The sequence below is a fragment of the Dipodomys merriami genome, unplaced genomic scaffold (genome assembly GCF_024711535.1).
Source record: "Dipodomys merriami isolate MVZ:Mamm:240054 unplaced genomic scaffold, mDipMer1.0.p SCAF_184, whole genome shotgun sequence".
Classification (NCBI taxonomy): Eukaryota; Metazoa; Chordata; class Mammalia; order Rodentia; family Heteromyidae; genus Dipodomys; species Dipodomys merriami.
In genome coordinates this window covers 274,280-292,331 of record NW_027203204.1, presented here as the reverse complement: position 1 = coordinate 292,331, position 18,052 = coordinate 274,280, and the positions used below count along the sequence as shown (strand labels likewise).

Sequence of the window (18,052 nt, the reverse complement as noted above, 5' to 3'; positions counted from 1 at the left end):
ACATGTCATTGTGGTAGTGTGGTTTTGGGTATGATGGTTTCTTTTTCTTCTTCCCCCCTTCTCCCCCCCCCCCTTTTTTTTTTGTTCTAGTACTGAAGCTTCTTACTCAGGGCTTCTTGGTCACCTTTTTGCTCAAACCTGGCATTCTACCACAGGAGTCACACCTCCAGCTTTTGGCTGGCTAAGTGGAACCATAATCCTCACATCTCAGCTTTATCAGTAGTTTGAGATCGTAGTTTCTTGAATAGCTTGTTATTCTGGTTCCAGTGTTATTTTCTGAAGCTTACTATTTAAATTATTTATTTATTTATTTATTTATTTTTGGGTTCAGTCGTGGGGCCTGAATTCTGGGCTTTTGTATAATTGTGGCTTTCAATCTTAGTGAAGCTAATTATTAGAAGAATTTCATTATCTTTATTTCTAAACATAACAAAGCTATCTTCTTCAGTTTGTACCAATTAGTAAGAATCACCTTGCTTAATAAGCAAATAATCCTTTGTAAGAAATTAACATATTTTTTCCCTGATACTTCACTGGGATGCATTGACCATAGAGGGATGTCCTGACAGTTTAAAGCTTTGGGAAGTTCATAGATTTGAATGGGGAACATTTGACAAATAGCTGACCATTTGAAGGCATAAGAATCCTCAGCTACCAATTACCATCTCACATTGTTCACATCTTGCCTTCTGATTCCAAAATTAGGATCAAAATAATCATTTAAAAATATTGCCTCATTACTATTTATCTTCAACAGTCCTTTCATTTTGATGACTTCCAGAGACAGATGTAGTACCTGAGGTATAAAGAGTAGGCATTTTAAACTTCAAATAAACACACACACACACAGAGTGTATGTTTGTATCTACGTATAACATCTTTCTAGGATTGGCTAGAACATAGGTTGTTAAGAGAAAAAATAACTCGAAAGGCCTCGAGAAAACTTGGTTTTAGTTTAGTTTGATCATTGGTAGTTCAGTAACCTTGAAAGATGTTGACAAAGCACTCCCCTGAAATTTGAGATGTTAGGGAGTTTATACATATAGGTGGTAATTATTTCAAAGAAAGTAATAGTAATGAGAAAACATGAACTTTGGATCAAATTAGTGTGTAGTTATGCTGAACTACTCAAGTAGTCATGGTATGACTGTGGTGTGTGTTGCTAAATAGAAGCTGAGCTTACAAATTTGCTTTATTCTACTCATGGAGGTAGTAATATTATTATTGGTTTTATTTATGTAAAAGAAATTCAACTTCTCTCCCTCCCCACAGTATAACCCCTGCTTTCACTGTATTTGATGTTGGTATAATTTGTGGAGGGGAAGGAGAAAAACAAGTCGTTTAAATAAGGATACAGGTGGACCCGTTGCAACAATGAGAAGTACAACTCCGTTATGTCGAAAACAAACTTTACAACTTTGGTGGGGGGGGCAGGAAGAATTGGGTGGGGGGCGGGGGAGGATGAGAAGGGGAAACAAAGGAGGAGGCTACAATGCTTGATAAGAAATGTACTCATTATCTTGCCCATGTAATTGTAACCCCTCTGTACAGTATTTTCACAATAAAAAATTAAAAAAATTTTTTTAAAAAAGGAGGCAACAATGCTTGATAAGAAATGTACTCATTACCTTGCTCATGTAATTGTAACCCCCTCTGTATGGTATTTTCACAATTAAAAAAAACCTTATTAAAAGAAAAAAAATTCAACTTCTGGGTTGTTTAGATACTAAATGGTACTACCTTGTATAAAGTATTTTTTCTTTTGTAGGTATTGTTGGTGAAGCAGATGAAAATGGAGAAGATTATTATCTCTGGACCTACAAAAAACTTGAAATTGGTTTTAATGGAAATCGAATTGTTGATGTTAATTTAACTAGTGAAGGGAAGGTGAAACTGGTTCCAAATACAAAAATACAGATGTCATATTCAGTAAGTGTTAGAATACTTGTATGTAGGAAGAACTATTTTCAGTAAGTGTTAGAATACTTGTATGTAGGAAGAACTATGGTAGGAAGAACTATTTGCGATTGTTTTTGAGCTTTAGTAAATGAACATGTAGCTTAAAATTGGATGCAACAGCATAATATTAAAACTTTTCTCAATGCAAGCCTCCTAAAAATGGGACAGATAAACTTCAGGTCTACATAGTATGAGATACCAGTTGTGCATTTGTTGGACATACTATTTACCATTTACTCTAGTAAAGTCACTGAGCAGTTCTAACCCAGCCAGGTTAATTTATATGGTTATATTTTTATGTTGTAGTAGTTCATGTTTCTCTCATTTATCATTGCAAATAGAAATAGAACTATAGAAAAGGTTGCTGGATAGGTATAGTTTACCTTGGTTAATTTGATCTATTGGAATCATTATTCCTGCAGAGTAAGAGCTCATCAGAACCCTCTAGCAACTGTCAAGTTAATTGTTTTATTAGGCTTAAAAATGATGGGAAGGAGAGAGAAAAATCCAATATAGGTAACTTTTCACTTTCCAGGAGTGAGTTAATTTTGAGAGTTTTTCAAGCTTCGTGCATAGTAGATAAATAATATTGGCATAATTTTTGTGCTTATGGAGAAATTTTGTAGTTGTAATAAAAGTAATGCAATCTAAAGATTCTGGGCACTGGTGGCTCATACTGTAATTCTAGCTACTCAAGAGCCTGAGATGTAAGTATTAGGTATTAAAGTCAGCCTGGCAGGAATGTCCATGAGACTCTTATCTACAATTAACCATCAAAAAGCTGTGGTTCAGGTGGTAGAGTGCTAGCCTTGAGCAAAAAAAAAAAACTCAGAGACAGCACCAGGTGCTGAGTTTTAGGCCCCAGGATGACATTAAAAAAAAACCCAATAAACGAAGATAAAGATGTCTTAAGATTTTTATTTTAAGCCGGGCGCTGGTGGCTCACGCCTGTAATCCTAGCTACTCAGGAGGCTGAGATCTGAGGATCGCGGTTCAAAGCCAGCCCGGGCAGGAGAGACCATGAGACTCCTATCTCCAATAAACCACCAGAAAACCGGAAGTGGCGCTGTAGCTCAAGTGGTAGAGCGCTCGCCTTGAGCTGAAGAGCTGAGGGACAGCTCCCAGGCCTGGAGTTCAAGCCCCATGACCGACAAAAAAAAAAAAAAAAGATTTTTATTTTAGTTGATTTAAACATTTGTGGTTTAATACTCAACACATTTATCAGGTCAGAGTATGCAAGGCCACAATAGTAAATAGTCTTTGAAAACAAAATGATCCCTCTAAAGAAAGGTGTGACTTTTGCTTATACACAGAGAAGAAATTTAAGAAAGTTCATTAGTCTTCTTATACCTGTTTAAACTTTTCATACTGGCAATATTGTTTCATCATTTAAGATTCTTCCCAGCCGGGCGCCGGTGACTCATGCCTGCAATCCTAGCTACGCAGGAGGCTGAGATCTGAGGATCACAGTTCAAAGCCAGCTCGGGCAGGAAAGTCCGTGAAACTCTTATCTCCAATAAACCACCAGAAAACTTGAAGTGGCGCTGTATAGCTCAAGTGGTAGAGCACTCGCATTGAGCTGAAGAGCTGAGGGACAGCGCTCAGGCCCAGAGTTCAAGCCCTACAACCGACAAAAAAAAAAAAAAGATTCTTCCCCATCGCCCCCACACCCCAGGGCTTAAACTCAAGGCCCAGGTGCTGTCCCTGAGCTTATTTTGTTTAATGCTAGTGTTCTAATATTGGAGGCAGAACTTCACTTTTGGCTTTTTTGGGGGGATAGTTTATTGGAGATAAGAGGCTCATGGACTTTCAGCCCAGGCTGCCTTTGAACTGGGCTCCTCGGATTTCAGTCTCCTGAGTATTTAAGATAATAGTCGTGAACCTGGTTTTTCTGTTTTAAGTGTGTAAATACTGTAAATATTTTCAGATTGTACTTTGAGCTTTGTCATCAACTTAATAACTTGTTTACTAGTCTTGGTTTTCAAGTGAAATTTATATTTTTTAGGTAAAATGGAAAAAGTCAGATGTAAAATTTGAAGATCGATTTGACAAATATCTTGATCCGTCATTTTTTCAACATAGGGTAGGTAAATTTTACATTTTAAGACATTGGATATGCATGCAAATCAGTTTCATAAACATTGAGTATTTGCTGTGTATAGGGCATTATAGTGAGAGTTCAAGATTTTATTAATGGTGATTTCAGATGTGAACTTGGGAGTCATAGAGTAAAGAGTGATAGGCTGTTTTAGAACATCAATCAAAAGCTCTTTTCTTCATCTGGTGGTTTAAACTAATTAAGCAATACACAAGAAGGAATGCAATGTGTAGGAAGCCAACATGTCAATTTAATTACTAATATTAGAGAATATGGCTTATATTCATCATGAAATGGGCTTTTTACTACTGATGCTCAGAATTAAACAGACCTAACATTCAATGCTGAATTACTACTACAGGTTTCACTATATGGGCATCTGCCCTCATAAAGCCTATGGCGTGGAAAAACATGTGCCTTTTCTTGGATAGGAGTAATGACTGAATGAGTAAAGACGGTTTTTGCTAGTGAAATTCCTTAAACAGAAACATCAAGAATGTGAAGAAACACTTCCACATTCCTCATCCCCCATTAACATATATAAGCTGGATCTCAGCTCATAAGACTAGCAGGTAATATTAGTTCTGAGTTTGTACATTAGTTTGACTTTTTTTTTTTTTTTTTTTTTGTCATGGTGCTTGAACTGGGCAGGGCCTCTGTACTGTCCCTGAGCTCTTAGCTAAGACCACTTTGAGCCATAGCTCTACTTGTGGTTTTCTGGTGGTTAACTGGAGATAAGAGTCTCACAGACTTTACTGCCCAGTCTGGCTTTGAACCATGGTCCTCCAATCTCAGCCTCCTGAGTAGCTAGGATTACAGGTGTGAACCACCAGTTCCCAGCTAGTTTTGATTTCTTATATCAAAAGATAGGCTTTATCATGGTTATTTCTTGAAGGTTAGAGATAAAAAGACCACAAGGCAATGGGATATATCATACTTCTGGGTTTCTTCCTGAATCACCACTCTTTTGATCTCATTATATTTGTTTGTTTTGGAGGTTTTAATGGCTTGCTTGATAGGCTGGCTGCCTACCATTTGATCCACACCTCCAACTCTTTTTACCTTATCTGTTTTTGAGATAGGGTCTCCCTTTTGGTCTAGCCTGGCCTGGAGTATGATCCTTCTATTTATGCTTCCCATGTTGCTGGGAACATGATAGGTCCTTGCCATTGTGTCCAGCTTTTTATTGGTTGAAATGGGGCTTAGTGAGCTTTTTGGCCAAGCTGACATTCAACTTCAGACATCCCAATCTCAGTTTCCTGAGGATCTAGGATTATTGGCCACTGTGGACTACCAAGTCTGGCTTGATCTAATCTTTTGTGTGCTTTATGTTTGCTAGGCAGGTGCTCTGCAACTTGATTAAGCCCCCTCTTTTTAAGATACAGCAAAAACATTACATTTGTACACTGATTATGTCAGTGCAGAGTACAAAACTGTGTAGAGAAACAGGAGAATTCGTATAGTGCCTTCCAGAAGTAGGGAGGAGGGAATGAGATGAGATCTGCGTTAGTGTTGTAGTGATTCATTGGCTAAAAGCGGAATCTAGCTCAGGTTCTGCTGTTTATCATAATCTGGTCAAATGACTGAATTCTTCAGCTTGTATCCTTAGTATTAGAGCAAGGATCACGATCATGATACCTTGTGGGGTCTTGGAGCAGTTTTACTTTGATAGTGTTCCTGAAGCTTCTAGTCAGTGTTTGGCACACAACAGGTACTCTGTATAAGACGGCATTGTTGTTGCCCATTTGTTGTTCATCTCTAGTTGTATTCTAGAATTCAGGAGCAATTGAAAGTGTAGCTTTGTGTTTAGTCTTTTTTGTTTGTTTGTTTGTTTTGTTTTGGTCGGTCGTGGGGCTTGAACTCTGGGCCTGGGCGCTGTCCCTCAGCTCTTCAGCTCAAGGCGAGTGCTCTACCACTTGAGCTACAGCGCCACTTCCGGTTTTCTGGTGGTTTATTGGAGATAGGAGTCTCATGGTCTCTCCTGCCCGGGCTGGCTTTGAACCGCGATCCTCAGATCTCAGCCTCCTGAGTAGCTAGGATTACAGGCGTGAGCCACCAGCGCCCGGCTTGTGTTTAGTCTTTTGAGGAACCTCCATGCTTTCCAGAGGTCCCCTGTGACCTAGCAATCCCACTTTCTGGGCATTTACCCAAATGACCACAAACAAGGCCATACTAAAGCTACCAGCACAATTATGTTTATTGGATCATTATTCACCATACCAACCCAGATGCCCCTCAGTAGATAAATGGGTCAAGAAAATGTGGGGTGTGTGCGTGTGTGTGTGTAATGGAATTCTGTGAATTCATCAAAAAGAATGATACCCCATTTGTAAGAAAATGGAAGGACTTAGAAAAAGTCATATTAAGTGAAGTAAGGTAGACCCAAAGAAACCTAGGTCCCATGGTTTCCCTTATTTGTAATAAATGGTATACGTTTAGGATAATCTCAGCAGATGAGCAGAATATAAGATGATGCTAAGCAAAATGAACCCCAAGACATGGACACACGAAGGTTTTATTTGTTGTTGTATTTGTTTTGTTTGTTTTAGTGTATTACGCGATTTCTTCTTTTGTGTTTTCCTCCCTATAGTTTATCCCCTATTGTCATTGTATTTGATTTTGGTACGCTGGGTATTGTATATATGTTTATCTGAATTAGGGAAGGGAAGCAGAACAAAAAAATAATGAGAAAAGAAAAGGGGGAACCAATTTGACAGTGATTTGGGAGAGGTAGGGGAGGAGGGAAAGTGGGAGAAAAATGAGGGAAGGGGTAACAAGTTCAACAAGAAATGTACTCACTACATTACTTATGTAACGCCTATGTACATCACCTTGGCAATAAAATTAAATTTTAAATGAAAAAAAATGCAGCTTTAGAATTAACACCACTAGGGGGTGCTAGAGGGCAGCAGTTGGTAGGGTCAGGAAGGCAGCTTTAGTCTATGACAACTGTGTTGATTTTAGTGTTTTAAGATTGTTACTCAGAGAAAGAGAATTAACACTTAATTCTTTTTTTTTACCATTCACAGTGCTATACTTTATGTATGTTATTAAAGCACAAATCACATATAAGTTTTTTTTTGTTCCATTTTTTTAGATTACCAAAGCCATATAGAAATTGGCAGCACTGGACTTAAAATTTACAGGCCTGTTTGTTTTTCACTCCTATGCTTTTTCCCTGAAAAGTAAAATAGCATATGTCATATGGCTAAATTATGGTCCATTTGAATGTATAGGTGATAGTGTGTTTTCAGTGTAGAGAAGTTTACTGTAAAGAAAACCAATTTCCATGAATTTAGATCTTTATGTAAAAGTTTTTAGAGACTTTTTTCTACTAGTGTCCAGTTGCCGTGAAACCTATACATTTTGTAACTGATATTTCACATAACATTATTTTCTGTTATTTTAGATCCATTGGTTTTCAATTTTTAATTCCTTCATGATGGTGATCTTCTTGGTGGGCTTAGTTTCAATGATTTTAATGAGAACTTTAAGAAAAGATTATGCCCGGTACAGTAAAGAAGAAGAAATGGATGACATGGTGAGAAAACATTTTATACTACATTTAGTAAAAAACAACAGTATAATATAAGTAACAGTTTTTAACTTACAAATCCATGAGGCCAGGTTAGATTTTTGAATTTAGAATTTTTAATTTTAAAAAAGATCTAAAGTGAGGGGGTAACAATGCTGCATAGGAAATAGACTCATTACCTTACTCATGTAACTGTAACCCCTTTGTACGGTATCTTTACAACAAAAATACATTGCACTGTGTCTTTACAGTAAAAAAATGCATCTCCTCCAAAAATGTCTAAAGTGTAGTATTCCAGGTTTTTAGTTCCAGCTACTCAAGAAGATGAGATAAGAAGATCACTTGAGCTCAGAAATTCAAGTTCTTTGGGGGGGGGGGTCCGGTCGTGGGGCCTGAACTCTGTGCCTGGGCGCTGTCTCTCAGTTCTTCAGCTTAAGGCCAGCACTCTACCATTTGAGCTACAGCGCCACTTCTGGCTTTTTTTCCCCCTGCTTATGTGGTGCTGAGGAATTGAACCCAGGGCCTCATGCATGCAAGGCAAGAGCTCTACCACTGAGCCACCTTCCCAGCTCCAGAAATTCAAGTTTTATATGGCATCCTAGTGAGACTCATTTCTCCCTCCTTCCCTTCCTTCTTTCTTCTTTTCCTTTCTCCCTCCTTCCTTATTTCCTTCCTTTCTTTTTGTGCCAGTCCTAGAGATTGAACTCAGGGCCTGGACACTAGTTATGACCTATTTCTGCTCAAGGCCAGCACTCTACCACTTAAGCCACAGCTTCACATCCTCCTCCCCTCCTTTTTTGGTAGTTAATTGGAAATAAGAATCTCATGAACTTTCTTGCTTGGGCTGGCTTCAAACCATGATCCTCAAGTCTTAGCCTCCTGAGTAGTTAGGATTATGAGCATGAGCCATTGTAAGCCAGTGAGACTCATTTTCTTAAAAAATGAAACTTTGTTGGGGGTTTGGCTGTGTGGTAGAACACTTGCTTAGTATGAACAAAGCTTTTGGATTCAATCCCCATCACTACAAATTTTAAATAATTAATAAACTAGAAGAGGAAGAGAGGGAAGGAAGGAGGCATGAAAAGTAGATAGCATCACCTCCCCCACAGTATAACCCCTGCTTTCACTATATTTGATGTCAGTATAACTTGTGGAGGAGATGGGGAAAAACAAGTCATTTAAGCATACAGGTGGACCTGTTGCAACAATGAGAAGTACAAGTTGTCATGTCCAAAACGAGCTTTACAACGTCGGTGGGGGGGGGAGAAGGATTGGGACTGGGGGAGGGGGGAAGGCTGGGAAGGGATGTGAAGGGTAAACAAAGGAGGAGGCTGCAATGCTTGGTAAGAAATGTACGCATTATCCTGCCCATGTAATTGTAACCTCTCTGTACAGTAAGTTCACAAATGAAATAAAATAAATAAATAAATAGAAAAAAAGAAAAAAAAGAAAAGTAGATAGCATCAAATATAATAATGGCTTTTTAGCAAGACATGAAAATGTTCACCCAAGTGAGATAACATTCTAAGTTATTAAAGCAGACATTATGTTAACTCTGAAATGTCTTTTTTGAATATTTAGAGTGCTTTTAAAAAGGTATAAACTTGGAGATAGGGAAACCTTTATTTTTCTATGTTTTTATTTGATTCTGACTGGTTTTCTTTTCTCTGTATGTATTGTATATACTTAAATACAGGATAGAGACCTAGGAGATGAATATGGATGGAAGCAGGTGCATGGAGATGTATTTAGACCATCAAGTCACCCACTGATATTTTCTTCTCTCATTGGTTCTGGGTGTCAGATATTTGCAGTGTCTCTCATTGTTATTATTGTTGCAATGATAGAAGATTTATATACAGAGTAAGTGCTTATATTTAACTTTATTTACCTTTTTGGGTTTTTTTTGCTAAAATGTTATAAATTGATTCTACTTAAATATTTGCTTATTTAGAATCTCAATACTATAAATGTCATATTACAGATAAATAGGGAGCAGTAACTGTCAGCTATGCGTATGTATATTCCTCTGTACATGCTAAAACTTGCTAGCATTACTGAACTTATGGTTGAATATAACAGTTGAGTTCGAATAAGATAAGCAGAGGTTACTTTCAATGCAAAATGGTTATAAATCGAGCAGTTTTTTCTTTTTTCTTTGAAGTTCATAACTCATTGAGATCGTTATAAGAAACACCAGAATTTCACAGTAACTAAATTAGTACTTCCCATTTACATTAAAACTGGTAACTGTATACAAAATAGGAACAAAAAAATATTGTACATGATGGTAAAGGATGATAGACAAATCACAGATGTCTGTTTGTGTGTGATATTAATTAACTCTGGAACATTTTAAAAGATTAGGGTGGGCCTGCACTGCACTTTTCATGGAGAATAGTATAGCAGCAGCAAGGGAAGGCAAAGCAATTGCTTACTGGATTCTCCTCCAGTCTCAGGACTTGGAGGCTGCCTCAGTGCTGTTTTCAAGTGTAGATGAAAATGGCTTATTTAGGGCCTGGGAGTAAAATGCCTATAGAATATTTATGAACACAGAGATGAAGGATATATGTGATTTTTAAAACTGGCAGATGAGGGGCTGGGGGTTTAACCCAGCGGAAGGGCGCCTGCCCAGCGCGTGCAAGGCCCTGAGTTCGGTCCTCAACCCTGGAAAAAAAAAAAGAAAAAAAAAACTGGCAGATGATTATAACTTCATTTCTCTGGCACCATCAAACATATTATCATCATTTTGTACTCGTAAATACATGGGCAGCCTTTTTTTTCTTTTGACCAGTCCTTGGGCTTGAACTCTGGGCCTGGTTGCTATGCCTAAGCCTCTTTGTGCTCAAGCTTAGTGCTCTACTACTTGAGCCACAGCGCCACTTCCGGCTTGTTTTTGAGTAGCTGATTGAAGAGTCTCACAGGAATTTTCTTGCTGGGCTGTGTTTGAACCATGATCCTTTGATCTCAGCCTCCAGAGTAGCACCAGCAGTAGGCAGGCAGCCTTTTGATAATCAGCCTTTGTACTGATACTAGGAACTCCTTTCCTTTTTTTTTTAAAATTTGAGAAAAGTAATTATATATTTTCACCCATCAGCACTCTGTCTTCTTTCCATTTCCCCTCCCACTGATTTCCTCTGTCAGGTCCCCCCGTTTATATTCATGTCCTGTTAATATCATAATTATCATCATTTCAGGTCTTGTTTCTGCATATAAGCAAAAATGGGATTTTTGGCCTTTAAGTTTCCAGTTCCACCAATTTTCCTTCAAACTATGTCTTCAGTTTTTTCTTTGGGATGAATAATATTTTATGGTGTATATATACCAATATATATCATATTTAAAAAATGCATGTATACAGGTATTGCTGTTCATTGTTAGCTTACATTCTTTTGAGTATTTTTCTAGTGGCAGTGCAGGATCTTATTTGTAATTTTTCAAGGAACTTCCATATGTATTTTAATAGTGGTTGTACTAATTTACATTTTCACCAACAGTGTTCTCATTTGTTTTTTGTTGTTCTTGATGTTTTCCCACCATTCTGACAAAGATGAAATCTTAGTCAGGTGATTTGCATTTCGTATGGCTAAGATTGTCATTAACCATTTGTGTTTTTTCTTTTGAGAACTGATTCATTTGCTCATTTGATAATTTTGTTTTTATTTTTTCACTTTTGTCTGATGAATAGCATGCAAAGATTTTCTCTCATTCTGTGGGCTGTCTCTTGATTCTGATAATTTTTTTCCTTTGATATATAGAAGCTTTTTTTTTTTTTTTGGTTCAGTTGTGGGGCCTGAACTCTGGGCCTGAGTACTGTCCCTCAGCTCTTCAGCTCAAGGCTAGCGCTCTACCACTTGAGCCACAGCACCTTTTTTTTTCTTTTTGCTTATGTGGTGCTGGGGAATCGAACCCAGGGCCTCATGCATGCAAGGCAAGCTCTGTACCACTGAGCCACCTTCCCAGCCCCTGAAGCTTTTTAATTTAATCCCATTTGTCATTTTATATCCTGGGCAGTCGGAGTCTTATTAAAAAAGAATAGTTGCTTATGACTATATTTTAAAGAGTTTTCCATAGCATTTTCTTACCTTAAGATCTTTGATTTATTTCAAGTTGATTTTTGTACAGGGCATGAATGTGTACTTTCAGTCTTTTACATGTGGATATCCAGTTTTCCTAGTACCATTTGATGAAGTGTTTTTTGTTTTGTTTTTTGCTCTTTTGTCAACTCTCAGATGATTATAGCTATGTGGACTTATTTCTGGTTCTAATATTCCATTGGTTTGTGTGTCTATCTTTGTACAATTCTTTTTTTTTCTAACTGTAGCTCTGTAGTATAATTTGAAGTACGATACCTCCAACAAAATTGAAAAGTAGATTTTTTTTTTCTTGCCGGTATTAGGATTTGATTGAACACATTTGCTATGTTAGCATTCTGTCTCCTTTTATCTACACTCTCAGTCTTGAAAGCAACCTGTTTTCAGCATAGTTAGGTCTGTGTCAACTCTGAAACACACATGTATAATGAGAATGGTTTATATTTGTTAATGATATGGAAAAAAATAAATTACCACTTGCAGTGTCTAATTGGGTTCTTGAGAAACAGATGTAGTTCTTGGAACTGATTAACTTTGAGGCTCATAATCCTTATGTTATACTGTGTTTAGTTAGTTGTATATTAATGGGAATGGGATATTGCAGAGTTTGCACTATTGTGTATCAGCTTAATGAGAAAGTGAACATAGGTAAGATACATAGCATAAGAAGTCTACATATTGCAAGACCAATAGTTAAACAGTATATAGAAGGTTAATTAATGAGTACCTGTTTATATAACAGCAAATGATATGCTGCAATTTATCATTTTAACATTTAAAAAATATCTTTTCCAGTTCGATCCCACAGGAGGTTAGTCTGAATTTCTTACATGTTGTTGTAGTAAAGGTTAGTGATTTTGTCAGTCGTGGGGCTTGAACTCTGGGTCTGGGGGCTGTCCCTCAGCTCTATCACTTGAGCCACTGCGCCACTTCTGGTTTTCTGGTGGTTTATTGGAAATAAGAGTCTCACAGACTTTGCTGCCCAGGCTGGCTTTGAACCGCAATCCTCAGATCTCAGCCTCCTGAGTAGCTAGGATTACAGGCATGAGCCACAGGCGCCTGGTAGGTAGTGGTTCTTGGTCTGAGTCAGTGTTGCCTTGTGGACCAATAGACTTTTTAAAAAAATGTTCTTTAGCAGCATAAAGGAAACTACATAAGAAAACTTTCAGTAAAATACCATTTAAAATAATAGTGGTTTAAAAAAAATTAATTTTATTGTTATAGTATTGTAGAGAGAGAGGTTAGCATTTCACATGTTAGGATTTTTTTTTTCCTTTGGGTGGGGGAAGAGTGTTCTGGGTTTGAACTCAGAACTTCATGTTTGCTTTTGTTTTTGTTTTTGTTTTTTTTGGGCCCAGTCGTGGGCCTGAACTCGGCCTGGGTGCTGTCCCTCAGCTCTTCAGCTCAAGGCTAGCACTCTACCATTTGAGCCACAGTGCCACTTCCGGCTTTTTTCTTTTTGTTTATGTGGTGCTGAGGAATCGAACCCAGGGCCTCATGCATGCAAGGCAAGCGCTCTACCACTGAGCCACCTTCCCAGCCCAGAACTTCATGTTTGCTAGGCAAGCACTCTATAACCTGAGCTTTGTCCCTGCCCCCAAATAGAAATATTTCATATGATTAACCCATTTCCCTTTTATTTCTAGTGGCAGGCAAGAATATCAAACATTTGATCAGGTTAAGAAAAGGAATATTTTAGTCACTTTTCTGTGACTATTCTGTTGCATATGATGGGATTAGTTTACAGGTTGCAGAACAGTTTTGCTGCCAGCTTATAATATTGTTGCCAAAAAATGTGATTCTTGTTTGGAAAATGTTAAAAAATTTAGCTGCAGAAACAGGAAAAAAATGTTGGATCAGTCTCTTGTCATTTATGTGCAGTTTTAACTAGAAATTCACTTACTAGAGAAGCTCTTGAGGTCTTTTGTATCTTGAGTATATTTTTTCCTATGTTAAATATCTTTGAAATTAAATTAATTGATAAGGGAACAGACTACATGATTTTTTTCTTTATTTATATTGTTGTTTTTAATTTATCATGTGTTTCTTTTGCCATTTTAGGAGGGGTTCTATGCTCAGTACAGCCATATTTGTCTATGCTGCTACATCTCCAGTGAATGGTTATTTTGGAGGAAGTCTGTATGCTAGACAAGGAGGTAACTTAGGAGTTATATATTTTTAATTACAGATACTATTTCTTTACTGTGAAGCATTTGGAATTTAAAATGGGTAGAATAGCATTGTAAAATCCTTTATTAGGCCATTTTTATAATCTCTACCAAACCTATTATGTGTTCTAGCTTGTCTTTATAGAACCTTTGCATTTTATTTCCTGTAGTGGAGCTGTGGCTCAAGTGATAAAACACCAGCCTTGAGCACAAAAAGCTCAGGGACAGCAACTAGGCCCTGAGTTCAAGCCTCAGGGCCAACACACACATACACACATTATGAATAACTGGTAGATAATCTTCATTGTGAAATTAATCCCAAGGAACTCCTAGAAGAACACACACATTTAAGTTAGTTGATATCATGTTGCTTTGAGGTGCCTTTGTCCCTAAGTATGTACCATGTGAGGTCTTTATCTAGAGTGTAATTTTGAAGATGAATATAAAGGCATGCTGAATGGCCTGTGGGTAAAGCTTCTGGACAGTGAAAAGAGAATAGGAAGGTGGGCTATTTGTGATTTAAAATCACAGATTTTTCTTTTTCAGTATCATTGAAAGCATTTTATCTTAAATACCTCTTGCTCCTCTAATTACTACAACCTAAACATGATGAGGATAACAAACATGATAAAGGTTGCTGCTCTTGCTGTTTCTTTTTTTTTTTTTTTTTTGGTCCAGTCGTGGGGCCTGAACTCTGAGCCTGGGCGCTGTCCCTCAGCTCTTCAGCTCAAGGCTAGCGCTCTACCACTTGAGCCACAGCGCCACTTCTGGCTTTTTTTCTTTTTGCTTATGTGGTGCTGAGGAATCGAACCCAGGGCCTCAGTCATGCAAGGCAAGCGCTCTACCACTGAGCCACCTTCCCAGCCCTCTTGCTGTTTCTTTCAGGGGTACATAGGTTTGTTTTTCCTGTAATAATAATCTGGGGTCAGAAGGATGCTCAGAGTTTATGAATATAGGGTTGTTGAAAGACTTTATATTCTCAAAGACAGAGACTATTTAGTATGATTTTTTTCACAGCCTGTCAAGCATTATGAGCATTAGGGGATCCTGCTTTCTATTGGTAGACGCAGAGATTTATAGTTATAAGAAACCAGAGCATACGATCACTTCAATTTCCCCAAGGATATTCTTTTTTTTTTTTTTTTTTGGGTCCGGATGTGGGGCCTGAACTCTGGGCCTGGGTGTTGTCCCTCAGCTCTTCAGCTCAAGGCTAGCGCTCTACCACTTGAGCCACAGTGCCACTTCCGGCTTTTTGCTTATGTGGTGCTGAGGAATCGAACCCAGGGCCTCATGCATGCAAGGCAAGCACTCTACCACTGGGCCACCTTCCCAGCCCTCCCCAAGGATATTCTATTTGCCATTGCTTTTCTTTGGTTTATGGAATTCTTTGGATTGCCTACAGGCATATTCTGGATTCTAACAGTTTTACTTAGGTGTTCAGTCTGTGAAATCTACCTTTATGCCTCGGAAACAAGTTCTATCATATGGGACTATATCCTAAGGAAACATGGATGCTTAAAGCAACTTCAGCTGTTCTTAGGCTAAAAGTTTTAGTTTATAACTCTCAAAAGAGTCTTCACAGCAGCAACATTTAAACAGGAAATTTATTCAGGTTTGGACATAAATTTGCTTTTTTTTCTGATTAAGAGTTAAGAACAGCCAGCTCTTATTTCTTTACTACACTTAACTCTTAAAAATTGAAAGCAGCCTGGCACCAATGGCTCACTCCTGTCATCCTGGGTACTCAGGAGCTAAGATCTGATGAGGATTGTGGTTTAAAGCCAGCTTGGGCCATCCTGCCCAAGTCTGTGAAACTCTTATCTGATTAACCACCCAAAGCCAAAAGGGAAGCTGTAGCTTAAGTGGTAGAGTAGTAGCCTTAAGCAAAAAAAGCTCAGGGACAGCACCTAGGCCTTGAGTTAAAGCCCCAGGACTGGTGTGTGCCAAATTCATCCACCTGTACACATACCCTCACACAGGTACACAATTGAAAGCATTTAAGCTCAGGTCTGTGGTATGAAATCTTTGCATTATTAAGAACATCTTCTGAGGGGCTGGGAAGGTGGCTCAGTGGTAGAGCGCTTGCCTTGCATGCCTGAGGCCCTGGGTTCGATTCCTCAGCACCACATAAGCAAAAAGAAAAAAAGCTGGAAGTGGCGCTGTGGCTCAAGTGGTAGAGCGCTAGCCTTGAGCTGAAGAGCTGAGGGACAGCGCCCAGGCCCAGAGTTCAGGCCCCACGACCGGGGCCCCCCCCCCCAAAAAAAAGAACATCTTCTGATTGGTTGTGCCCAGAGAAAGTCTGATTGTATCATGGTAATTTCGTTGGAATGGTCGCTAAGAATCAGGCTTAATGTAGAGGCTGGCCCACAAAGTCAAGAGTTTTTCACTTACCTCTCAAAATTGGATCTGTACTGGAGCTGGAGGTTTTCTCCTTGTCCTCTTCATACTAAATAAATAATACTCGACTCTTGAAGCTAGGGATAACCTGGAACTTGAAGAATTCCACTAGTCTTTATTAGCTATTGATTTGAAAGTTATTAAGATCTCATATTTCATGGTCTTTTTATTAAATTTGTAAGTAAATAATTGGTACTAGATAAATGCATTTTTTACATTGATGGTATTTGTGTGTCTAGTTCTGGTTTTTATAATTTCCCTTGTTTTTCAGGAAGGAGATGGATAAAGCAGATGTTTATTGGGGCATTTCTTATCCCAGCTATGGTGTGCGGCACTGCCTTCTTCATCAACTTTATAGCCATTTATTACCACGCCTCAAGAGCCATTCCTTTTGGAACAATGGTAAGTTACTTGAATCTTCCTTATAAAGTAAGTATAAACATTCTAATTATGAAGTCTCTGCCTCTCCAGAGTATTTTTTTTAAGGTTTCTGATAGTTTTAGCCAGTCTCTTCTGAATCCTAGAAAGTTAGATGATGAGAAAAATATTATTGAGATCCATAAAATTTTGGCTAAAATTTAAAGGTAGTTTAACTCCCTTCTTGCTTGATTCTGTGAGCCAGTAATGAGAAGCTGACTATATGTAAGGCAAAAGAAAGCACGCTATAGCTTTTTATCAGAGATGGCAAAAACTGGTGAATATATTTTAGAAAGAATAATGATATAGTAAGAAGTATGTTTTTTTTTTTTGTTTTTGTTTTTGTTTTTTTGGTCCGGTCGTGGGGCCTGAACTCTGGGCTTGGGCGCTGTCCCTCAGCTCTTCAGCTCAAGGCTAGCACTCTACCAGTTGAGCCACAGCGCCACTTCCAGCTTTTTTCTTTTTGCTTATGTGGTGCTGAGGAATCGAACCCAGGGCCTCAGGCATGCAAGACAAGCGCTCTACCACTGAGCTACCTTCCCAGCCCAAGAAGTATGTTTTGAGGTGATAGGTGAGTGCAGTGGTAGGAAGAAACTGCCTCCATATTTTTTTCTTAACAGAATTTTAGAACTTCACTAAGCATTATAGGACTTCACTAAATTCATTATGCATCATATTAATGATATATATTGATACAAATATTAAAAGTCCTTTTATATTTTAGCAATATTCACAGACTTTGAAATGTTTTGGATTATTTAAATATTTTAAAAGTAGAACAAAGATACAGTCCTACTTTACATCGTTAACTAGCAGTCTCCCAACTTTTCCTTTATTTTTTTGCCAAAAGCATAATCTTAGATTCAAACTAGACTTCATTCTTGATGTATACTTGTGTGTACATATACACATACCTTGCAAGTTGCATGTAAGATACAAATAGCTTTAGCAATGTCATATAGGCAGTGAGTGATAGAATAGCAACTAGAATATACATCTCTTTCAGAGTTTTACCCTTATTTATAGTTTCTATCACACAAGAGTTATCCAAATGGCTTCAGAGAAATTTCAGATGACTGATTGGTTTACAATTTCAACTTTTTAGATACACTGAAGAGACATTTCACTGAATTGTCAGTACTTTTTAGTTGGGAATTAGGAACATTTTGAAATATATCGATAATAGCCATTCTGCATATCTAAAGGCTAGTTTTAGATCTGGAGGGGGATCTTTTTTAAAAACATTAAAAATTTTTTTATTGTTGTTATAAAGGTGATATATACAGAGGGGTTGCAATTATGTCAGGTAATGAGTACATTTCTGTTTGTCACCTCTTCAGTATCACCCCTTCCTTTGCTCTTTCCCAGTTTTTCCCTCCCATCC

At 38.0% G+C, this 18,052-nt stretch overlaps 1 protein-coding gene across 1 annotated transcript in view; it reads left to right on the top strand.

Annotated features, from left to right (window-relative positions):
• Window positions 1-18,052, top strand: part of LOC138830114 (transmembrane 9 superfamily member 3) — a 59,247-nt gene that overhangs the window by 20,454 nt on the left and 20,741 nt on the right. The window contains exons 4-9 of the mRNA XM_070026515.1: window positions 1,769-1,929; window positions 3,965-4,042; window positions 7,467-7,598; window positions 9,289-9,455; window positions 13,748-13,842; window positions 16,523-16,653. Of these exons, the coding sequence (XP_069882616.1) occupies window positions 1,769-1,929; window positions 3,965-4,042; window positions 7,467-7,598; window positions 9,289-9,455; window positions 13,748-13,842; window positions 16,523-16,653 (764 nt within the window). The remainder of the gene's footprint in view (window positions 1-1,768; window positions 1,930-3,964; window positions 4,043-7,466; window positions 7,599-9,288; window positions 9,456-13,747; window positions 13,843-16,522; window positions 16,654-18,052) is intronic.